General features: G+C 32.4%; 1 protein-coding gene across 1 annotated transcript; it reads left to right on the top strand.

The window, feature by feature from the left end:
* The first annotated feature begins 3,214 nt into the window (after positions 1 to 3,214).
* On the top strand, positions 3,215 to 14,455 carry LOC132748161 (flavin-containing monooxygenase 5-like). Its single transcript, XM_060737712.1, has 11 exons — positions 3,215 to 3,289; positions 4,632 to 4,816; positions 5,306 to 5,475; positions 5,935 to 6,096; positions 6,221 to 6,347; positions 6,934 to 7,104; positions 7,830 to 7,938; positions 8,483 to 8,632; positions 9,423 to 9,608; positions 10,598 to 10,731; positions 12,716 to 14,455. Exons 2-11 carry the CDS (start codon positions 4,635 to 4,637, stop codon positions 12,900 to 12,902), a joined length of 1,578 nt encoding a protein of 525 aa, XP_060593695.1. The 5' UTR covers positions 3,215 to 3,289; positions 4,632 to 4,634; the 3' UTR covers positions 12,903 to 14,455.
* The last annotated feature ends 6,762 nt before the right edge of the window (positions 14,456 to 21,217 follow it).

Raw genomic sequence — 21,217 nt, forward strand, 5'->3', positions numbered from 1 at the left:
AAATAAAATATAATGTGAAATTTACAAAGGGTAATAACTTCAAAATTATATATAAGAGAGTTATGGTTATAATAAAGAGCGTTTCTCCTAAATGAGATCACTCCAGCTGTGAAAAAGCAGAGTTTAGTGTAAAACTCATACTTTATATTATTTTCATAACCACAGATAGAGATAACATTTAAATGACATTTTACCGTTTAGATTTCCCTTGAATACCTAATAGTAACAAGGAACTGTAATTAGGAATTTCCGCTGCATTAGATGTGAAGCATAACACCAGATGTGACAGTAAAATTAGATCAATCGCAGGGTAAGTTTTAAACTTTTCAAACATTTCGATTTTCTTAAAAATTGGTTTGATTTTTATATAACTGTTTAAAAAGATGAAAACTTACCTTGCGATTGACCTAATTTCACTGTTAGATCTGGTGTTATGCTTCACATCTGGTGCAGCGGAAATTCACATAAACTGTTTACCGATGCTAATTTTTGAGAGTTAAAATCAATCCGATATATTTTACTCAAGGGGCAGGACGTGAAGTGGTTGCACACTTGGTTCAAGCGAGCGAATTAGTTGCAAACTTGACAAAATGGCGAACACGGCGTGATTTTTTGAAACGGGTGAACGAATTTGTGCCAGGCAAGTAGGGTTCTTTGTTATTTTGAAGTTCATTAGTATGTCTATACCATAATGCAATATATATGCCACACTCGGTTAAAGGTTTTATCATCCTAGATTTTGTTTTGACGAAGTTATTGAAGATATTAACTGATCATGTAGATATTTTGAAATTTGACATGTGACTGTTCTGGTCGATTTTTCTCCTAATTTATTCGAATTTGTAACTTTTGAACTGCATTTAACAATAACAAAATATGTTTCCGTCACTGCTGTACAAATGGTTTAGTTCGCAAGTCCGAAGATAACGTCCAATACACAAAAATATCTTGTTCAAGCACATTTTGGTTGCAGACTTATACTTCAAGCATTTTTGGTTGCAAACTTTTGTGTCAATAATGAGGCATGCATATTTTTAGCGAGGAATAACTAATTTTTTTATTTTTTTTTTAAATAATTAGCATTATTAAGGCAGTTATACCCGTTCATCTAATAAGAAATATATATGCAAATTGTGCATGCGTGCAGATATATCCTAACATAGGGTCTTTCAAATAGATATAAAACACAATATGTTAAATTGAAGTTCAGTTCTGTTTATCTTCATCATTTTTTCTCCTCTTCTTTTTACAAAGTCTTAGGACTTTTTTGTATCTTGGCATGACTAACTATAAAGGAAAAGAAGAAAAAATAGCAACAAACAGCTTTCATTATTGTTCTTTTTTTAGATTTAAAATAAATTTGAGTATATAGTAGATAAAAACTATATTAACATTGACACAAGGGCATTATTCACATGTTTCTTTAAATTGTTCCTTATTATTGACCAATCGAAACATCTTCCAAATTCCCTAACTCGAACAATGACTTTTAGTAGTTTTGTCACGTATCAGTCAATGTAAATAACCAATCGTATTCCATTTATATTATGATCTAATAATTAAAATCATCTTTAGAATACCAATTGACATCAAATCCGAAATATTGTAAACAAGCATATCATTTTAACTTTGGTTTGTAAAAATATTTTAAGTACATTTACATACTTTATGTCTAAAGCAACTGATGATCTTTACATAAGAAACAATTAACATTTCTTGTGGTTTTGATAAACTTTGGAAATTTTGCCGAGTAACATCGTATGTGTGCATATGTCCTTATGTTTATGATGAAATTCACTTACATACAACAGTACTCTCACATACGTTTGTTTTGTATGTAGTTTTCATTTGCATTTTACATATGATGACATATTTTAGAATTGAAGTCTCAATAAATATTTTTCTATATGCTATTATTTTGTTTGCAGGCTTTTACTGATGATTATAGTATTGAACTGAGAAACCATGTAATTTGAAACATAAAGTGCCATAATTGTTGTAAAAGAAGAAAGTATAAATAACATTTATAACAAAAACATTAGTAACAGAACATAAAATGTCAAATTGCCATTGAAAAATAGGTTAATAAATATAAACCTTCTACACTCCTTTTTGCAAAGTTTTACTATGGATTCAATAGCATAAGAATAAGTTTGCAACCAAAAATGCTTGAAGTATAAGTCTGCAACCAAAATGTGCTTGAACAAGATATTTTTGTGTATTGAACGTTAATTATTATCTTCGAACTTGCGAACTAAACCATTTGTACAGCATTGACAGAAACATATTTTGTTATTGTTAAATGCAGTTCAAAAGTTACAAATTCAAATAAATTAGGAGAAAACCCGACCAGAACAGTTCACATGTCAAATTTCAAAAAATATCTACATGATCAGTTTATATCTTCAATAACTTCGTCAAAAACAGAATCTAGGATGCTGAAACCATTAACCGAGTGTGGCATATATATTGCATTATGGAATAGACATACTAAATGAACTTCAAAATAACAAACAACCCCACTTGCCTGGCAAAAATTCGTTCACCCGTTTCAAAAAATCACGCCGTGTTCGGCATTTTGTCAAGTTTGCAACTAATTCGCTCGCTTGAACCAAGTGTGCAACCACTTCACGTCCTGCCCCTTGTTACTTGTAGTTATTATTCAATGCCTGACTAGTCCGGTAGAATTTTGGCAAAGCCTTAGAAAAAAAAAAGATTAATATCATAGGATTTTGTATCGCATACAAACATTTACAAATGAACTGTATAATAACGGTTTATTTAAAGCAAGAGTGGAAACATATTTTAGTAATTTAAATTATTTTCCAGGGATCCAGTGGCAGTCCAAACACTGATACTGTCACCTGTGCTTTACATACCTTTGATTGTATGAACATACATGTATATTAATTTTGACAAAGGTTACATCGTAAGCATACCTATGGAATCAATAAGCAGCTACGCAAGTTTTTGTCATGTAATTCATAAAATTTAATAAACCTAGCCCAGTAAATTTAAAATTCCCCCTTTTTTATTTTATTTAATGAAAAAACTTTTAAAATGGCCCTTTTTAAATTTTTCAAAAACCCTAGCGTTATATTACTTGGGTTTTATTAGCCCCTAAAAAGTAAAATTAAGTTAAAAAAGTGATAAGGAAAATTTAAAATTTTTATTAAGGGTGTGGAAAGTTTTGGGTTTTGGGAATTGGGGTTTAAACCCTTTTCCCTGGTAGTTTTACAGATAAATCAATGAAGCATAACAGAAGATCATTTTAATTTTGTAAATAAAGGTATGTAAACATTCTACTTTCTGCTCTAGTCGTGTATTTCAGTAGCATGTACATGTATAACGTTAATAACTTAGTGCTTAATACATGACAAATAAAGTGAAACTGAAACGGTTTTAGAGCTGATATTATTAAAACCTTGTACAGTGGCTAAATAATTGTCGCACTTACAAATTTTAGTTAAATAATGTTTAACATAACATTTGTTTAAATAATTATAAATATTTAGTGAAAGGTTGCTTTTCTAAATTGATATAATTGTTTAAATTATTTAACATTAGCTACAGGAAGTTTTATATTTGTTAAAAGTTTTTAACATTTGGCTAAAAGTTGATTAATCTTACATTTCTTCTTATGTTATGATTAAAGTATTTGCTATCATTGTCGTTTTTCAAGCAGACGATACTAATGTCTCAAGTTTATTAAGTGAACAAATAAAGTATATTGGTGAAATTTCAAAATGATGCAAATGTTTGAGGTCATTTTCAAAGTTTTTTTTGGGGCGCATCTTTTCATTCTGTAACAAACTTGATCTGTTGTTCGGAATAACATTAATGTTTTGTTGTTGGGAGATAAAATAATCAAGTAAACTTCACAAAAAATAGAAATATAACACAAACACTTGTATACTAATACCTAATATCGAGACGCTGACTAGCGTGCTACTGAGCATGCGCAATATGCGTATATTTAAACGGCAGAACTAATGTGTATCAAATAAGTCCCTTATAAGTGAAATATGTTGTCTTATAAGATCAATGTCTGTCTTTGAAACAACAAAATGTATATTCTAAAACTAATTACATGTTTACTCTACAACATGCATGTAATCTTGTAATGATTGTAGTTATCTGTTAAACAAATATATATGTTTGATTATTTCATCATAAAATAAAAGATAACATTTCAAGGTCTCTAAATATTTGAGGACAAAATTTGATGAATATAATCATGTGACTTAACGTTTTGCGTAATTCAACTATTAGATTAAGGTAAGAATCCCTACATAGGCAGATTAGTCAATTAGCACTTTGAAAAATTGAAAACTTTGAGTAAAGAAGCGAATCCTTACCAAGTTTTTGTATGATAGTGCTTTTGTTTGATTGTGGCAGGATTATGGCCTTGAATGTTATACTTCACCCCGTACACTCGAGAAGGCTGAATCTGGACTTTTGTATTTATGTTTTAGATAACATCAAATTTCCGAGATTTTGTAACAAAAGTGACAGATAATTTATGGCGATTTGCATTTCCTTATTAAAGTTTTATTTTTATTCAAATATTCATATATATACATTTGTAGTCATATGGAAATAAGTGTAGCTAACTGTTGGTTATATTACAGATAATGGACTCGTCGGCTATCAGGACTGACGTCGTCATAATAGGGGCGGGCATTTCCGGTCTCGCTACATTAAAATGTCTAAAAGAGGCGGGTCTTTCGGCAGTCGTACTCGAACGGACAGGGGAAGTAGGCGGGCTTTGGATGTTCCGAGAAAATGACTACGGTGTTATGAGATTTACGCACATGTAAGAATCAGTATAAGAAAGAAAGCTTAAATATGTTGTAATATAAAGAAGCAATGCTTTGTTGATTTCGCCTTTCCGTCCTATCACTAGAAAAAAATATATATTAAAGTAGTCACCAAATATAATCGGCATGTTCTGTCATTTATAGATTGTACTATTTTAATTTTAAATTTGTTACCGAATCATCTCGTTAACTTTGTGGAGGATGTTTTACTTAGAAACTGAACGTTGATACCAATCAAATGTTCTATGAAGTGTTTTTTTTAATAAAAAGCTGTTTTAAATTTTGAGATGAACACGATTTCTTTTCACCTTTACGATTCGTTCACCTTTACGCATTACTATGTCTAAATGTCTTAAACAAAAAAAAATGTACAGTGTTATTATATATAAAATGTATACTTGTATATATTAAAGTGTAAAATTGAATTGAACTTTGCTTTATGTGAGAAAATACTTTGAAAGATATTGTTTCTCTCGTGTTTGTAGAAATGTGTCTAAGTATAACTACTGTTTCTCGGATTTCCCGTTTCCAGACGACACTCCAGACTACCCCCACAACACAGACATGGCTAAATATATCGTTGACTATGTTCAAAACTTTAACCTTGAAGATGACATCAGATTTAGAAGAAAAGTTTTAGATATTGAGAAAATAGGTAAAGTTACGCACCAATGACTTTAATGCACCTAGTGTTTATATTCTGCTCACTTCGTTTCTTCGTTTAGCTATAGATACAACTAAAGTATTGGTTGGGACATAAAACCATTTTTAAAGAGTACATTTTAATGCAAGATACGGACAACGTGTCCACTCAGCAAAAACATAAAATTGGTCGTAGCATCAATGTGTTTTGATTTCATCATTTTTGCTTTTATCATACTACCAAGCACTGAGGATAGCGAAGCGTACTGTCCGAAGACAAACTCGAAAACATAGAAAGCTTATCAAATAAAATTATCACAATCTGTATTTAATTATAATGTTAAATATGTATCCCTATTGTTCACTCTTTCTTTGAACAGCAATGATATACTTTAATAGATAATTTGTTGGTCCATGGCATGGCACAAAATTACTAACTCGATGAACTAATTATGGTTGTTGTTGTTTTTAGACGACGAGTGGCAGGTTACAGCTAAATTCGTTGACGAAGACGGAAAGAGGATACTTGAAGGTGAATCTCCTGAAATATATAGGTCAAGGTTCATCGCTATAGCAACAGGTCATCATGCTAAACCAAGCATGGCAAAATTTCCTGGTCAAGACTCATTCACAGGTTTGCTCTTTTTTCTTTGATCTATTGATGATATTTATTGTAATGTCGTGTGTGTGATACTCGTCCCCTTTTTGGTAATAAAGTATATAAATTGTTCATATATCTGTAGTGCCATGCATTTCAGAGGAGATAATCCACAGTGTAAGTTATAATGACGCAATATCCAATGGTATGACGGGAAAGCGTGTACTGATTGTTGGGATTGGTAACAGTGCGGTTGATGCTGCAGTTGATTGTGCAACAGTCGGGAGGTGATAAATTATCTATTTTCTATGGTAGCTGATTTGTGCCATGTCCTATGTTCGTTCCGCAGGGTGCTAGACAAAAACACGTGGAGCAAAAATACAGAATGGCACAAATCAGCCATCACAGTTTACTGACATGGCGTAAATCAGCCACCATAATTTACCGTTAAGTCTCTATTAGCCTCTTCAAAATTATAAATACTATATTTAGACACCATTCAAGCAATTGCTTCCGATGCAACCTATTGGCGCCTGTCAATCGAAACATTAGGCAGAAAGAGAATGTTGATTCTTGCAATATTTATGGTTTATTATATATGTTGATGGTAGTTATACATGTTGACTTCAATATCAATGTTACCCATTACAATTTACTTTTATGTAATAAATGATATTTTTGTCTGTGACGGTTTACTCATTATAAAAGAACCTCAATTTATTTCTATAAGAAGGCGATGATATGGATGAAAGTTTTGTTATTAACGTTTTTTGTCACGCGTAAAACATTGGTTCTTTAATTTAAAGTTTATTCTATATGTCTTGCATAAAAATACCTTTTAAGTTAAAATGTTGTTTTTATACTTTTTAATAGGTCAAAGTCAGTGTATATAAGCACCCGGTCTGGAGCTTGGGTTGTGCCTAACTACATATTCGGACATCCCACAGATATATACGCATGTCGGCTTTTCTTCAAACTGCCTTTCACACTTGCCAACTTTATATTTGAGAATGTGATATCTCTGGTCAGTGGACACCCTACACGGTAATATTTGCTTGTATCATAGTTTGGAGACTGTGATGAAAACGTGTCAGAGTTAAATCTTATACCAATACAACGTATTGAATACATGCATAGTGCGTTAACTAGAGTGCAGGTATTAGTTACCTGCACTCACTGTCTGTCTGTCTTGAGCATGCTCGTTGATTGGCTTATTCTTTCTGGTATTTACTTATTGCGACGACAGAAAAAGAGATAACGATAGAAAAGTCATATTCAGATGCTCCTACATTGTTAACTTTTTTTCTGGGTTTTAATATTGTGACGACATGGAACATGTGTTTTTGCCAATGATATAAAAGAGAAAGAATATCAAAAAATTAGGCATTTATACTAGTCCCCTGTTACAAATCAGATAGCCTGTGTTTCGTTGCTCTTCCTATCACTAGATTTACAATGTATCTTACATAAGACATACAGTATATTTTACAGTGATTTTACAATATACTTTACAGTATATTTACTGTGGGATGTCAGTATACTTTACAGTAGATTTACAGTATACATGTAATTAACAAACAGCAATTATGTTATATTTTATGATAGATTTACATTATATCTAACAAACGGTTTAAAGTATACCTAACCTTACAGTATATTTATGTCATATCTAACAATATACTTAACTCATTACCTTGATGGTTAGTTAATAAATTCTGTAAAACAAGCAAAATTTTTAGTTATATTTGAATTGTACTTACTTTATTTAGATGGAAGTTAAATCCAAAGATGAGAGCGTTACAGAGTCAGCCAACAGTCAGCCCTACATTAGTACATCATATACAAAGACATAACATCAAAATCGTACCAAATATACAGGTATACCCATAGTACAACATTATTGATACAATGATAAAAAACGTTATTTCGAGATAAAAAAAGGTTTATTTCAATTTAAAATTTATGTCAGATAAGCGCAAAAAACATATATGTTTTTTTTTAATCCAATACTTGATTTTATATTAAATACTTGATATGATACTTATATTTTTTTCAAAATCTAATTTTAAATAAAATTTGACTGTCTAAGTTCCTTTGTTGAAAGGGTACAAGATTTCACTATTTCTTTTTTTTTTTAAATTTCATTTTTAAGAAATCATATGTTCTTGCCCTTTCCACCTTTTGTATTCTGCTATACTGGGTTGATGAAGTATTTGTCAGCTTTTTAGCAAATGGTCTAAATGATCCTTAACTCTTTCTTGCTATTTCATTAATTGTTATCCCACTTGGGGATTCTGTAAATTTAAGAGTGTAACAACTTGTATTACAGTTTGTTTTCACGCCTGTTATTTTTGAAAGTTCAACCCATACATTCAATGTCAAACCTAGACAAGATATTATTGTGACTGATTACTTTTCACAGAGAATTGAAGGTAGTCGCGTATATTTTGTGGGCGGAAAGAGTGAAGAATTTGACAAGATTATCATGTGTACAGGATATAGGATAGACTTGCCTTTCCTCAGTGAAAACATGCAAAAACTAGTGCTTAATAAGGAAACTAACGAAATAAAGGTACATCTGTAATTTATAAGCGGTTTCAAATTGTTGGCAACATATTTACAGCGTGTATTAGTCCGTTTGCTTAGTTCCAAAACCTGGTTAAGTTGACACAATGGTTAGTATGAAGGCGTGATTTGCACACCGCCTCATTCAAGTAGAACAAACACTAACATATGAAAATCAAAAATTTATGATATCACTTGATTGAAAATCAATTGTAACACTTTTATTACCCCGACCCATAGCATCTGCAATATCATTGTTGTTTAGAATTTTCTTAACTGTCATATCCTTGCGTTAACATCAATGAAATTTTGAAGCTGTTTCCTTATTTTTAAACATAGGTTTAAGCCAAACTTAAAGTTTATAAATATAACAATTGTATTATTTTTTGTTCGAAACATATACATTGTATTAATTCATGAAAAGAAGACGAATTTTAAAAAAAATAATATTTAGTTTTGAACTTGTTAAAAAAGTAACTCAAAACAACCTCATTATGCTTTTCAAGCGCACAAACACTGAATTGCACTTTGAACTGAAAATTTTTCAATTTCCATACTTCTACTTAAAATATAATATTAAACGTGAAAAATAAAAGTTAAAAAAAAAAGGAACAAAAAAAAACAAACAAACAAAAAAACATGAAATAATATATGAATATATTATCTTAAAACTGTTCCAAAATTCTGTACAAAATCTATACATCCAAAAACTCTTATAATATTATTGCATGTGCAGGCTACTTGTTATTAAAATCTGTTTTAACTTATGACAATGATGATTTCTCTATTTTCAAAAGCTTTTCAAGAACGTGTTCAGCCCGGATATTGGCCGGACATTGGCTTTCATAGGGTTTGTGCAGCCGGCCTCTGGTGGTGTGTTGACCATGTCGGAAACTCAGGCAAGATGGTTTGCACAGATGTGTAAAGGACGTGTTGGATTACCTAACAGGTCAGAAATGGTGCGAGATATGGAAGAAGAAAAGGTTAGATTTTGTTTTTTATTTTATGTTTTTATTTTATTATTTTAATATTTTTTTCATCTTCAAAAGGTCTTATGACATTTGTAATCGCATTATGACACTTTCTAATAAATGTTAGTGGAACTAATTATACAGGCATGGTGTGGTTACAATGTGGGGCTCATCCCATGTTGTTGTTACGCTATTAGCACCTCTTCACCTCATTTGTGTTTTCGGTCAGGAATTTTCATTGTGTGGTTGCATTATGTTACTAGTATTTTATCTCTTTCTAGTCTCTCATCTCTATAAGTCATTTATTTTTGTATTTAACATGCAAATTAGTTTGTCTACAAGCTTTTTTTTTACACAATTGTATTATTTTGTTGTTAATGCTCATTTGTTTGTGAAATTTGCTATTTATAACACTGATGCCCATATGGGCCTAGTTGAAAAAAAACTTGCAACAAGTTTAAATTATGACAAAATTAGATTGAATCTGTTAATTTGCGGTAATGGTTATAGACCCCCGCTTGTACTTAAACAGAGTTCAACATTTAAGTATGGGAATGGCGAAATTAAGAATTTAATGACGTCTACAGATGTTTTCATACGGCAGTTATATGGAACATTTAATGTAACATGTTCATGCCATTCCGTAGAAAGTGGCGTATTGCTCCCAAGTAAAATAAAACGTGTGCACTAGGCGAGGAAACAAAGGGCGGAACTAAATTGAACGGAATACCGAGAGTGATCATAGGTAGTTTAACCTGGAAATCATGGACTGATGTCACGGGACAAAAACATAGTTCAATGATTATTAAACTTTTTCCAAAATTGGAATACTAGAACCATTCATTAAGAAAAAATATTCGATGGAACTAAAATACCACAACCAACTGCCATAGGTACTTTATTAAACCGTCAACATCTGTATATACTAATCATTTTCGTTTATTTCTATCTCAAAAGTCGATCAAACACTGATGATGTTTTTCATTTGGTTTATTTTCTAGAGCCAGTATGAAGGAAAATATACCAAATCAGCTCGTCATACCATTCAGAAAGACCCTATAGTCTATAATGACGAGGTTGCAGGATTTATAGGTGCTAAACCAAGTTTATTGAAACATCCTGATCTAGCATGGAGGTACTGTCTTAAATTATTTATTGATCCAGTTAAAGTATATTTACGTTTCATATGGAAGTTGAACAACAAGATCCATTTAATGAAAGTCTGAAGTCTGAATTTCAAATACAGTACATGTATTCTGAATTGACAATGTTTTATCAAACGATCATATCTTAGACTGGTCGTAAGTAAAACCACTATGAACAAATATAAAAAAAATATTTCATGCTTTCCAGTGTTTTATTGTAAAATATCAGATGATTATATTCTAATAAAAACCAAGAGTGAAATTTATAAAATATAATTTTCACTGTAGCCTGACTATATTTGAAAGCGGATGAACAGAAAATCATAACTAAATGGAATAACAGGCAGAAATAAATGCCGTCATGCGTAAATTTTGCTTCTTTGGGAAAAGAAAGTCAATGTCATCATACATCATGTTAGAAATTTAACAAAATTAGAGAAATTTAACAGAACTAGATTTCAAAACTGATGATGTGACTTCATGATATAATGACGTCACAAAGGAGAATGCGCGACGTTACGCGGCAAAATCAGTAAAAATTACTTAAAATCACTTAAAAAGCATAAAATAAAAAGAAAATTTATTTGTTTTACATATAAGATTGAAATATATTTCAATCGTGAACACCAGCTATTATATTTTCACTCGTGGCTACGCCACTCGTGAAAATATTGCATCTGGTGTTCACTCACAAACTCCTCACAGTGATTACCTCCCTTGGCAGAATTGTAATCACTGCCCTCACAGACGTCATATGATGATGAAGGTCACATGACGTAACGTCGAAATTCAAATGTAAATATCGACCGTTACATAGAAAATCTAACGTCATTTTTCCCTTTCTGTTTTATTTTTAACTTTTGTACCTACGTCTTTTATATTATATCAAAATAATGAAAAATAAATTAAAAAACTAAAAAATATAAATATCCAAATTGTTTGTGATGGCAGAGATCTCTGTACTGATAAGGGGAGATCACTGCGTAGGAGATTGGTTCACTCAGTGAAATTATATTTCAATCTTACATGCAAAACAAACAAATATCCTCTATATAATTGATTTTACAATTCCACAAAATAGAGAAAAACGGAATCCCTAAAGAACACAAAAATGGTGCGTTTGATTGACGGTAGTGGTTATTGCAGGCTACCATCCAGGCTCCCTAGCACCGGTTTAAGCAGTATTCATTATTTAAACATGTACATGTAAATGGTTAAATAATTGAATTTCGGAACTTCTGGAAATGCTTTTAAACGGCGTTAACCATGAAACCATTTGAAAATGCGACATGTTCTTGCCATTTCATGAAAAGCGGTGTTACGGTTTCCAATGTAAAAGAATGCTTGAGCCCTAAACAAGAAAACAGTGGGCGTGTCATAATAAGACTGTGCAGTACATGTATATCATTAAGATACAATTTATTTAAATATTTTTCTTGAGTCTACTATCTTTCATTTTATCTTCAATATTTTGAATACATCATATGAATTGATTGAGATAAACACACCACATGTCGTGTTTTCTCCCTTGTATATATTTTGAGGAAGAGGTCAAAGAGATATCAAGATTGCTAAATTCTGATAGATTTAACACGAAAAAAGTTTCTACAGTCCTTACCATGCTATGTATCTTAAATTGACCAGTCAACTTTTCATTCTTGATAAATTATTTATCCTTTTAAGGGAAAATAGCAAAATATGTACTCCCTGAATAACGAACAGTGCAGATCATGATTGGATTACATTTGACCTTGGTCTGCACTTGTCCTATTTGCAATTGCAACTACTCGGCCCTTTCCGTCAGTCTTCGGATAATTGATAATAGCCGAGGCAGTTCCGAATGGTCCTAGGATCAGTTGTCGTCTGCGGCGGAAGAGTTAAAATAACGAACATTTGATATTACACTGTAGTTTCTTTCCAATATTAAGATTGTTTTTAGTCTTAAAAATAACGAACACATCACATACTTTACAGGTTAATTCTAGGATCGTGCGGTGCATATCAATGGAGGCTTCAGGGACCAAACAAGTGGGAAGGGGCTAAAGAAGCGGTGAAAAAAGTTCCCTTAACAGAATTGATGCATTATTCTGGAATATTTGCACTAGTACTCGTGACTGTGATAATATACTATTTATATTCTTTCTTTACTGGTTTGTTTTGAGTATGCGTTCAACTCGTCAGAAAATGAATTATTCTATTGACATGCATTGTTTGTGTACTGGAACAGATATAAATATTTTTTTTAAAGAGGGGTACACAGGTACACTGATTTTTTAAAACGCCATGTCTCTAATCATTATTACTGGTATAACGTGTTTTTGTTGTTGTTCTTATGTTGTATCTGTTTTTATTAATTTTTCATAATGATTCTATTACGATTAAAAAGTCCGATGAAATGTAGTTTAATTAAATGTATATATACATTTGTGTATAGCATCGCAGTGGTATTTTCAGGCTATTTAATTAAGATGTTTTATGTACATCTAATTTGGTGTTTTTGATCAAAATATAAAGGCACATAATGCCTCAGAATCGAGTAAAAAAATTTTTCTTTAGAAAGGGCAAACAGAAGTTTTATAACGTTTTTATTTTGTTTATATATCATGTTGGATGCTTATTACCTAAAGTGAGTAGCCCTGAATGTGAAATTGTTCATTATAAAAGTAGGAAAATGTAAACAAAGTGACATTTTGACTGCAATATCAATGCTTAATCACCAATACTGTTATATGTTATAATTGCCGAAAACGCAAGAGAGACATTGAACGGGTCAGGCAATAGGCCCATGAGTAATGTGTTTTGGAAACTAAAACTATAAAATCATTTTTGGGGCATAATGGGCTTTTAATTCAGCAATTTTAGATCCATTAAGTAAAAACTGTTTGAAGATGCAATCAAAACGTATGTATGTTTTCTAACCCAAACAGTGCCATAAATATGAGTGTACCAAACAGTTACATTGGCAATCCATTTTGCCCATTTGCTTTGTACTGATAATAAAGTTTGCTATTTTTCACTAACAAAAAATATAGTCAATGTAGTCATTTTTTCCAAAATGGAATTAAAAATCGAATATCTTCTAGTCAAACCGATGATTTGATAATTGATCTTAGATACTTTGTGATTATTTTTAATTATACGACAATTCTTTTTACAATTTTAATTATTTTTTACGTATTTTGAGTTCATTTCACGAATGCATGTTATGAATGTGTTTTTCAGAAGTTTCTGTATGTAAGTGGTGGGGGAGGGGGTAGAAAGGGCAGGGAGGGACGTGTCAAAGTAAAAAAATGTTACAGGGAAAATATGAAATATAATATGACATAACGAATATACAAATGAAAAAAAAATAATTAAATGATAAATAATGTTGCCATATTTCTTAACATACATGTACTTAATTATAGTACAGAAGTACAGAAATTCACTCACGAAAGTATCCCCTTTATAATATGTTTGTGTGTTTTTAACCAATGCTTTATTAGCTCACCAGAGCCGAAGGCTCAGGTCAAGCTATTAGTATCAAAGGGGGATGCTCCGGCGTCCTCCGTCCGTCGTCATGCGTCAACAATTGTCTTCTTCTCTGAAACTACTGGGCAGATTTACTTCAAATTTGGTCTTTATCATCCTTGTGACAGTCACACTTGAATTTGCTAATGTCATTCCAATTGGCCCCTTTTAGGGGTCAGCAGAGCTAAAAATAGAAAAACCTTTAAACATCTTCTTCTACAGAACAAATGGATGGATGATCACCAATTTTTGTCTGTAGCATTCTTGGGTAGTGTTTTAATAAGTTTGCTCATATTAATTTGATTGGCCCCTTTTAGGGGCCGCAAAAGCTAAAAATAGAAATACCTTTAAATGCCTATTTCTAGAGAACTAATTGATGGATGATCACCAAACTTTGTCTGTAGCATTCTTAGGTAGTCTTTTATCAGGTTTGCTAATATTATTTTGATTGGCTCCTTTTAGGGGTTTCTAGGACTAAAAATAGAAAAACCTTTAAACATCTTCTCCTACAGAACTAATTGATGGATGATCACCAAATTTTGTTTGTAGCATTCTTGGTCTTTTATCAAGTTTGCTCATATTAATTTGATTGGCCCCTTTTAGGGGCTGCTAAAGCTAAAATAGAAATACCGTTTAATGTCTATTTCTAGAGAACTAATGGATGGATGATCACCAAAGTTTGTCTGTAGCATTCTTGGGTATTCTTTTATCAAGTTTGCTAATATTATTTTGATTGGCCCCTTTTAGGGGTCTCTAGAGCTAAAAATAGAAAAACCTTTAAACATCTTCTCCTATAGAACTAATTGATGGATGATCACCAAACTTAGTCGCTAGCATGCTTCGGTAGTGTTTTATCAAGTTTGCTCATATTATTTTGATTGGCCCCTTTGAGGGGCCGCAAAAGCTAAAAATAGAAATACCTTTAAATGTCTATTTCTAGAGAACTAATTGATGGATGATCACCAAACTTTGTCTGTCGCATTCTTAGGGAGTCTTTTATCAAGTTTGCTCATATTAATTTGATGAGCCCCTTTTAGGGGCCGCTTAAGCTAAAAGTAGAAATACCATTAAATGTCTATTTCTACAGAACTAATGGATGGATGATCACCAAACTTTGTCTGAAGCATTGTTGGGTTGTCTTTTAACAAGTTTGCTCATATTATTTTGATTGGCCCCTTTCAGGGGCCGCTAAAATTAAAAATAGAAATACGTTAAAACATCTTCTCCTACAGAACTAATAAATGGATGATCACCAAACTTTGTCTGTAGCATTTTTGGGTAATCTTTTATCAAGTTTGCTCATATTCATTTGATTGGCCCCTTTTAGGGGCCGCTAAAGCTAAAAATAGGAAATCCTTTAAACATCTTCTACTTCAGAACCAATTGATGGATGATCACCAAACTTTGTCTGTAGCATTCTTGGGTCTTCTTTTATCAAGTTTGCTTATATTTATTTGATTAGCCCCTTTTAGGGGCCACTAAAGCTAAAAATAGAAAAACCCTTCGAACATCATTTCCTACTGAAATAATTGAAAGATGATCACCAAACTTTGTAGCATTCTTAGGTAGTCTTTTATCAAGTATGCTCATATTAATTTGATTAGCTTGGTTTAAGCTAAAGCTTTAATACCCCAGGTCATTGCATTTTTTCAAATTATTGTTTAAACATATTCTATGCTCAAATTTTATATTAGAATATATTGACATTCTATCACTGAAAAGCAGTTGTTTCTGGTGAGCGACTCAGGGCCATCATGGCCCTCTTTTTTTTTGATTATGTGCCATTGTATACACATCGGTCTCTCGAATCGACAGTAAGAAATTGGATTACACAACGGACTATTGAAAATAGTCTAAAGCGAAATAATACATTCTCGTTAGCCTAAAGTAATACATTTTTAAATATCTACATTATTTTGTCACTTCATTAATTTGATTCCATAGACTGATAAAAAATGTATATATAAAAGTTAATAAATTTTATTTTTATGATCATAATTTGCATGTACTTTATTAACTATTCATGGTACTAAACAACCCGTTTGTTCCAATCTAAATTACTGGTATTAAATGATATAACTTAAAAAAGTCGTCTGATGAACTTCAGCAGATCACAGTACCCTTAAAGGGAGACACAGGCAAACTTTTTATTTCTTAGTTTTGAATTTTTCATTCATAATTCTATAAATGTCCTCAAAATTAAATCACTAGACTGTCACAGGAGCAAAACTTTTCTCCTTATAAAGAATAAAATGGTGGTTTCCTAACTTGACTCACGTGGGTCACGTTACAGCGTGAAGATTTCACAATACATGAAGATGTCACAGTGAAATCTGGAAACGTTAAAGCACATACCAAAAGAACGACTTGTATCAATAATACAGTATCCACACTATCTGTTATTGTAACTTCCAGAGTTTGTTAAAGTCACATGACTTGTTTTAAAAACCCTCGGTGATTCTGTCGGCGTCTAAATTCCGTTGAACATATTTAGATACATTCATACTTCAAACCCAAAATATATAGAAATTATGCTGGGACTTTAAAAATGTCATTTTAGTGTGATTTGAATGCACAAAATCATTTTAATATTTTTTGTCATTAATTTGCCTGAGTATTCCTTTAATGCAATAGATGGTTTTATCAGTCCTTCCTATGTTAGAATCAAATGCATCATGCAAATTTTTTCTTTTCTTTTTTAAAAAAAAATAATCTTAACCTGAATATATAGATGTAGAAAAGTTCAAATTAAGTTTGCATTGGTTATTATCAAAATACTTCTTCACTGTTGTTGATTAACCTTTTGAATCAGATAAAATCGCTTTTTAAATTGTTTTATATTGATAAACATTATTCTCTCTGTATCAACCTTTTTTTGCATAACGCAGAATGCGCATGCGCCAATTGATATTTCCGTTTCATACGCAAAATCGTAATGTAAAAAATGGTCTATATTGCTACATATATATATTTTTACATTATCTAAAGTATAATACACAGACGCAAAATGGTTATAATTTAAATGAACTTCTTGTATACATATTACAGATGCTTTTCTCTTCCGGTTCGAGTGTTTGATAGGTTAGTTTGACCTAACCTCAGTGTTAGTTTGATCTGACCTCAATGATTGTTTCATTTGACCTCAGTGTTGTTATAAACAAAATGTATATTCGGTACCCCCAGGAGTATTCATTCCGATAAATTAAGTGTTTAAGATTGAATACTGAATTTAGGTCGGTGCTTGGGTACTTCAAAGATATTGCATCTTTCAGCTAATATAATTTAATTAACCTGTAATGGTGTCAACTTTTAAGAAATTATTATGTTTCATGAAACTTAAATTGGTTACAGTAGAAAACGTTATTGGAAGCAGTAATTTATTCAGCTATAAATGTAAAACGATAAAATATCTCTCGGCAAACGTATTGTATATGTTAGCATATAAGCCCTAAAATGTGTTTGCCAGAAAATTATATATTTTATAATGATTATAACTTTAATAATATTGGTAAGATCATCTCGTCAAAACAGTCGAAATACAAATAATAGAAAGCACATCATGCGTAACAATGATATTTTATGTGACGCAGACGATATATCGAAGTATCCTAATATGTCGTCTGCCTTTTGTAAGTTAAAAAAGAAAAATGAAATGTGACATATATCTTTCAAAAGAGACGAGAATTTAAGTAGAACACTAAAAAAAAGCGACCCGTATGGCATAATTTGTCATTAAAAACCAGCATTATATTTTAGTACAGCAAGCACAATTCACTGTAAGTAGAAAAGAATGAAAAATACCAAATACAATATCTTTTTATACGCCCGAAAAGAAAAGCCGGCGTATAATGTTATGCAACTGGTCCATCCGTCCATCCATCTATCAGCAGTTTTCGTGTCCAGTCAACCAGTTGAAGGAAACTAAACGTTTTTGGCGCAAATGTTAACCAAAATGAGACGATATACTGAGCGCAGTTTTGACCTTTTCTCAGGTCAAGGTTACACTTTATTTTATATCATTTTCAGAAGTTCGTGTCCGCTCTGTATCTTTTGAACCGAAAAAAAAGAAATTAAGACTTTTTTTAAACTTATTACTTATCATGAGACGGTATGCAGAACACATGTTCGGGCTTCTAGCCCGGGAATTACTTGATTTAAATAGACGTTTATAGTAAAACACATTTAAATTTCATTATGCGAAACCACAATGCCCATGCCCTTTGATTCAATGTTGGTCCCGCCCAATTGACTAATTGATTTATATAGACTTATAAAGCAGAACACATCTCAGACATATTTTGAGACTGCTAGGCCAAGACTTAATATTAAGCATGTAAATCAGTTTGTGGACCTCAAAATAACTTGTTTTAACCCTTTATCTCATATATACGCGAAACAAAGCACTTTCGACACCCCCTCCCTCTATAAGGCCTTAAATAGTGAAAAATGTCCTATTTGGGCCCCAAACACATGTTTTTGTTTGAGAAATGTTGCTAAAAAAGTGAGCACTTTTTCGGCGCCGCCCCCCCCCCCCATTCAAAAGATACATCAGGGGGTTGCCAGAAGGAGGGGGTGGGGGGGGGTTTGAAGGGGGGCGGGCAGTCCTCCTCATCGCCAAGAAAATTTTGGACTTGTGAGAGGCTAAAAATGACCCTAGGTCAATCATAAGATAACGTGTAACCAACGCTGAAAAGCCTTTGACTCTATCTCAATCCCTTGAGAAGTTGCAGCACTTTGAAATAAATTTTGAGGCAAAATAGTGATTTTTGGCAATTTTGAGACGTCCGGTTAATTAAGGTGGCAAGTATTTAAGGAATTGCTTTTAAATAACTAGTTTTAAAGTTAGTAAGATTTTTATTAATATGAAATGATTGGTCATTTGCTTTTAATAACTTTTTATGTCAGTTAAATTTTTTGAATAAAATTTAAATTTTACTGATTTCTTTAGTCTCTTAAATGCATTCATTAATGGAAAAAAAATCTTAATAAGTATTAGTGAATTTTTTTTTGTACTATAGAAAGTTAGTAGGGGCTATGTAATATCACTTTACTTTGGAAAATCGTCTATTATTCAGATGAGTAAACTGATTAAGTGTTTGAAATTAATTTTATCAACGCACACATTGGTAAGTGTCCTGTTATTTTGTAAATGCTTACTACTAAACACCAGGGGAATTCTATTTGAAAGACCCTGCAAACACTAAACTATACACAATATAATGTGATGTTAAACTATCTAAAAGGTACCATAAACAGCAGTGTGACAGCACTAGAAAGTCAAGGAAATAACACCATTTTCAACCTCATATTTCAAAATTTTCTCAGTCTATGCGAGGGGACACCCCTTCGAAACCCACCCCAACCACATACATTTTTCCACTATCTTAAACATCATCTAAATACTTGCAAAAAAGTATACACATATATAAGAAAAGTACATTGCCAGCTATAACCACATCAATTACAATTTTTGTCACAAATATGTGTTATTTGTTCACCTTGCACGTGTTCAGCTTTCGGCAGAAGATCCAATGTGCGCAACGAAAAATACACGTGCTTTCTCGCTACAGCCCATGGTTAAGTTGAAAGCGCAGGGCTTAGTCTGCATGAAGTTAGCTGCCGAAATCCTGAGGCCAAGGTGAGTAGCCCCAAAATGGTACACGTATACAACGAGGAAAGACCAGTGTGTGAATCCTTAGTGCGAACGCCGGCACCCTTTGCTGGCACAAACAGTCCTTTTCTGCCACTGGTGAGTGTACATGTAGGTGCTCATTGACCGCTGCATAATGATCTTCTTTTGGCTTAAAATAATTTATTTGGCTAATACTCTGGGGATAATTTACGTGATCACTACTGTGCTTAAAAATTAACTCTTTAAGGGAATGACTGGTGACAGGTAATGGGTCCGTCCTCGACAGCGAAAGTTGGTTTTTGTGCCTTAACGGGTGAATGGACTCTCATGAAGCATACTCTACATGTATCAAGCACAGATGCACGTGCTCAGCAGCACGTGTTTCAGTATGTTAGGACATTGATTAATGTCTACGAGTTGGTGCATCTAACAGAAATCATAGATAAAGACTAGTTTTCCACTCAGGAATTAGTGTTGCACGTCTCTACACAGACTTTTTACAATCTATTGAACTGGTCACAGTGGTGTCACCCGAGAACTGGTCGTGCTAATGTAGTAATAATATGGTAACGCACTGATGGCGTTATTACATTAAGTAATTATAGTTACTGCACGTCGTTACAGTGTTCATGTATAAAAGTCTGGATCGAAAGCAATTGATACTGAGTTTGATGTATGTTTATGAGAGCAGGGTATTTCTAGGTGATAGATCATGTAAACGTGCAACATTTCCCACGCCCCCTTCCACTGGCTTAAGCCAGCTTCAATCCTCAACACGTACTGACGTGCTGGAACAAGTGATAAAAACCATAGAAGGGTAGCACGTACCGTGTCCCAATTCGTGCACGTCGTTCATATACAGGATATTATTGTATAATATTGATTTTGAAAACCATTAAAAGTACACCCAACAATAATGAAATGATTTTTATGTATAAAATTATGAGCATACATGTATCTGATGCATGATGGATTTGCTTATATGTCTTTGTATTTCAAAAGGAGTTTTGCATGTTGAAATAAGATATATGCTGGGATTGACAAATATGCATTTTATTTGGATTTTCAAGGAACTCCAAACCCCAAGTGTCTGTGATAATTTCATGTTCCGACAAGTGAAGGTCTTCCTCTGAAACTGTAGTGACGTCGTATTCTGTTGAAAAAAATTCTAATGAAGCCAAAAATTTACAAACCATGGTACCATTATCCACAGTGCTCTCCGTTTAAGCTCCCATTAAAAACATGGCGGACTAATAATAGATGATTCTAATTAAAATCATTGAGTTATTCTATGAATGAAATGTGTATTTTAAAGTCAAGATGCGACACTTAAA

The sequence above is a fragment of the Ruditapes philippinarum genome, unplaced genomic scaffold, assembly GCF_026571515.1.
Source record: "Ruditapes philippinarum isolate M1 unplaced genomic scaffold, ASM2657151v2 ctg2894_1_1_1_1, whole genome shotgun sequence".
Classification (NCBI taxonomy): Eukaryota; Metazoa; Mollusca; class Bivalvia; order Venerida; family Veneridae; genus Ruditapes; species Ruditapes philippinarum.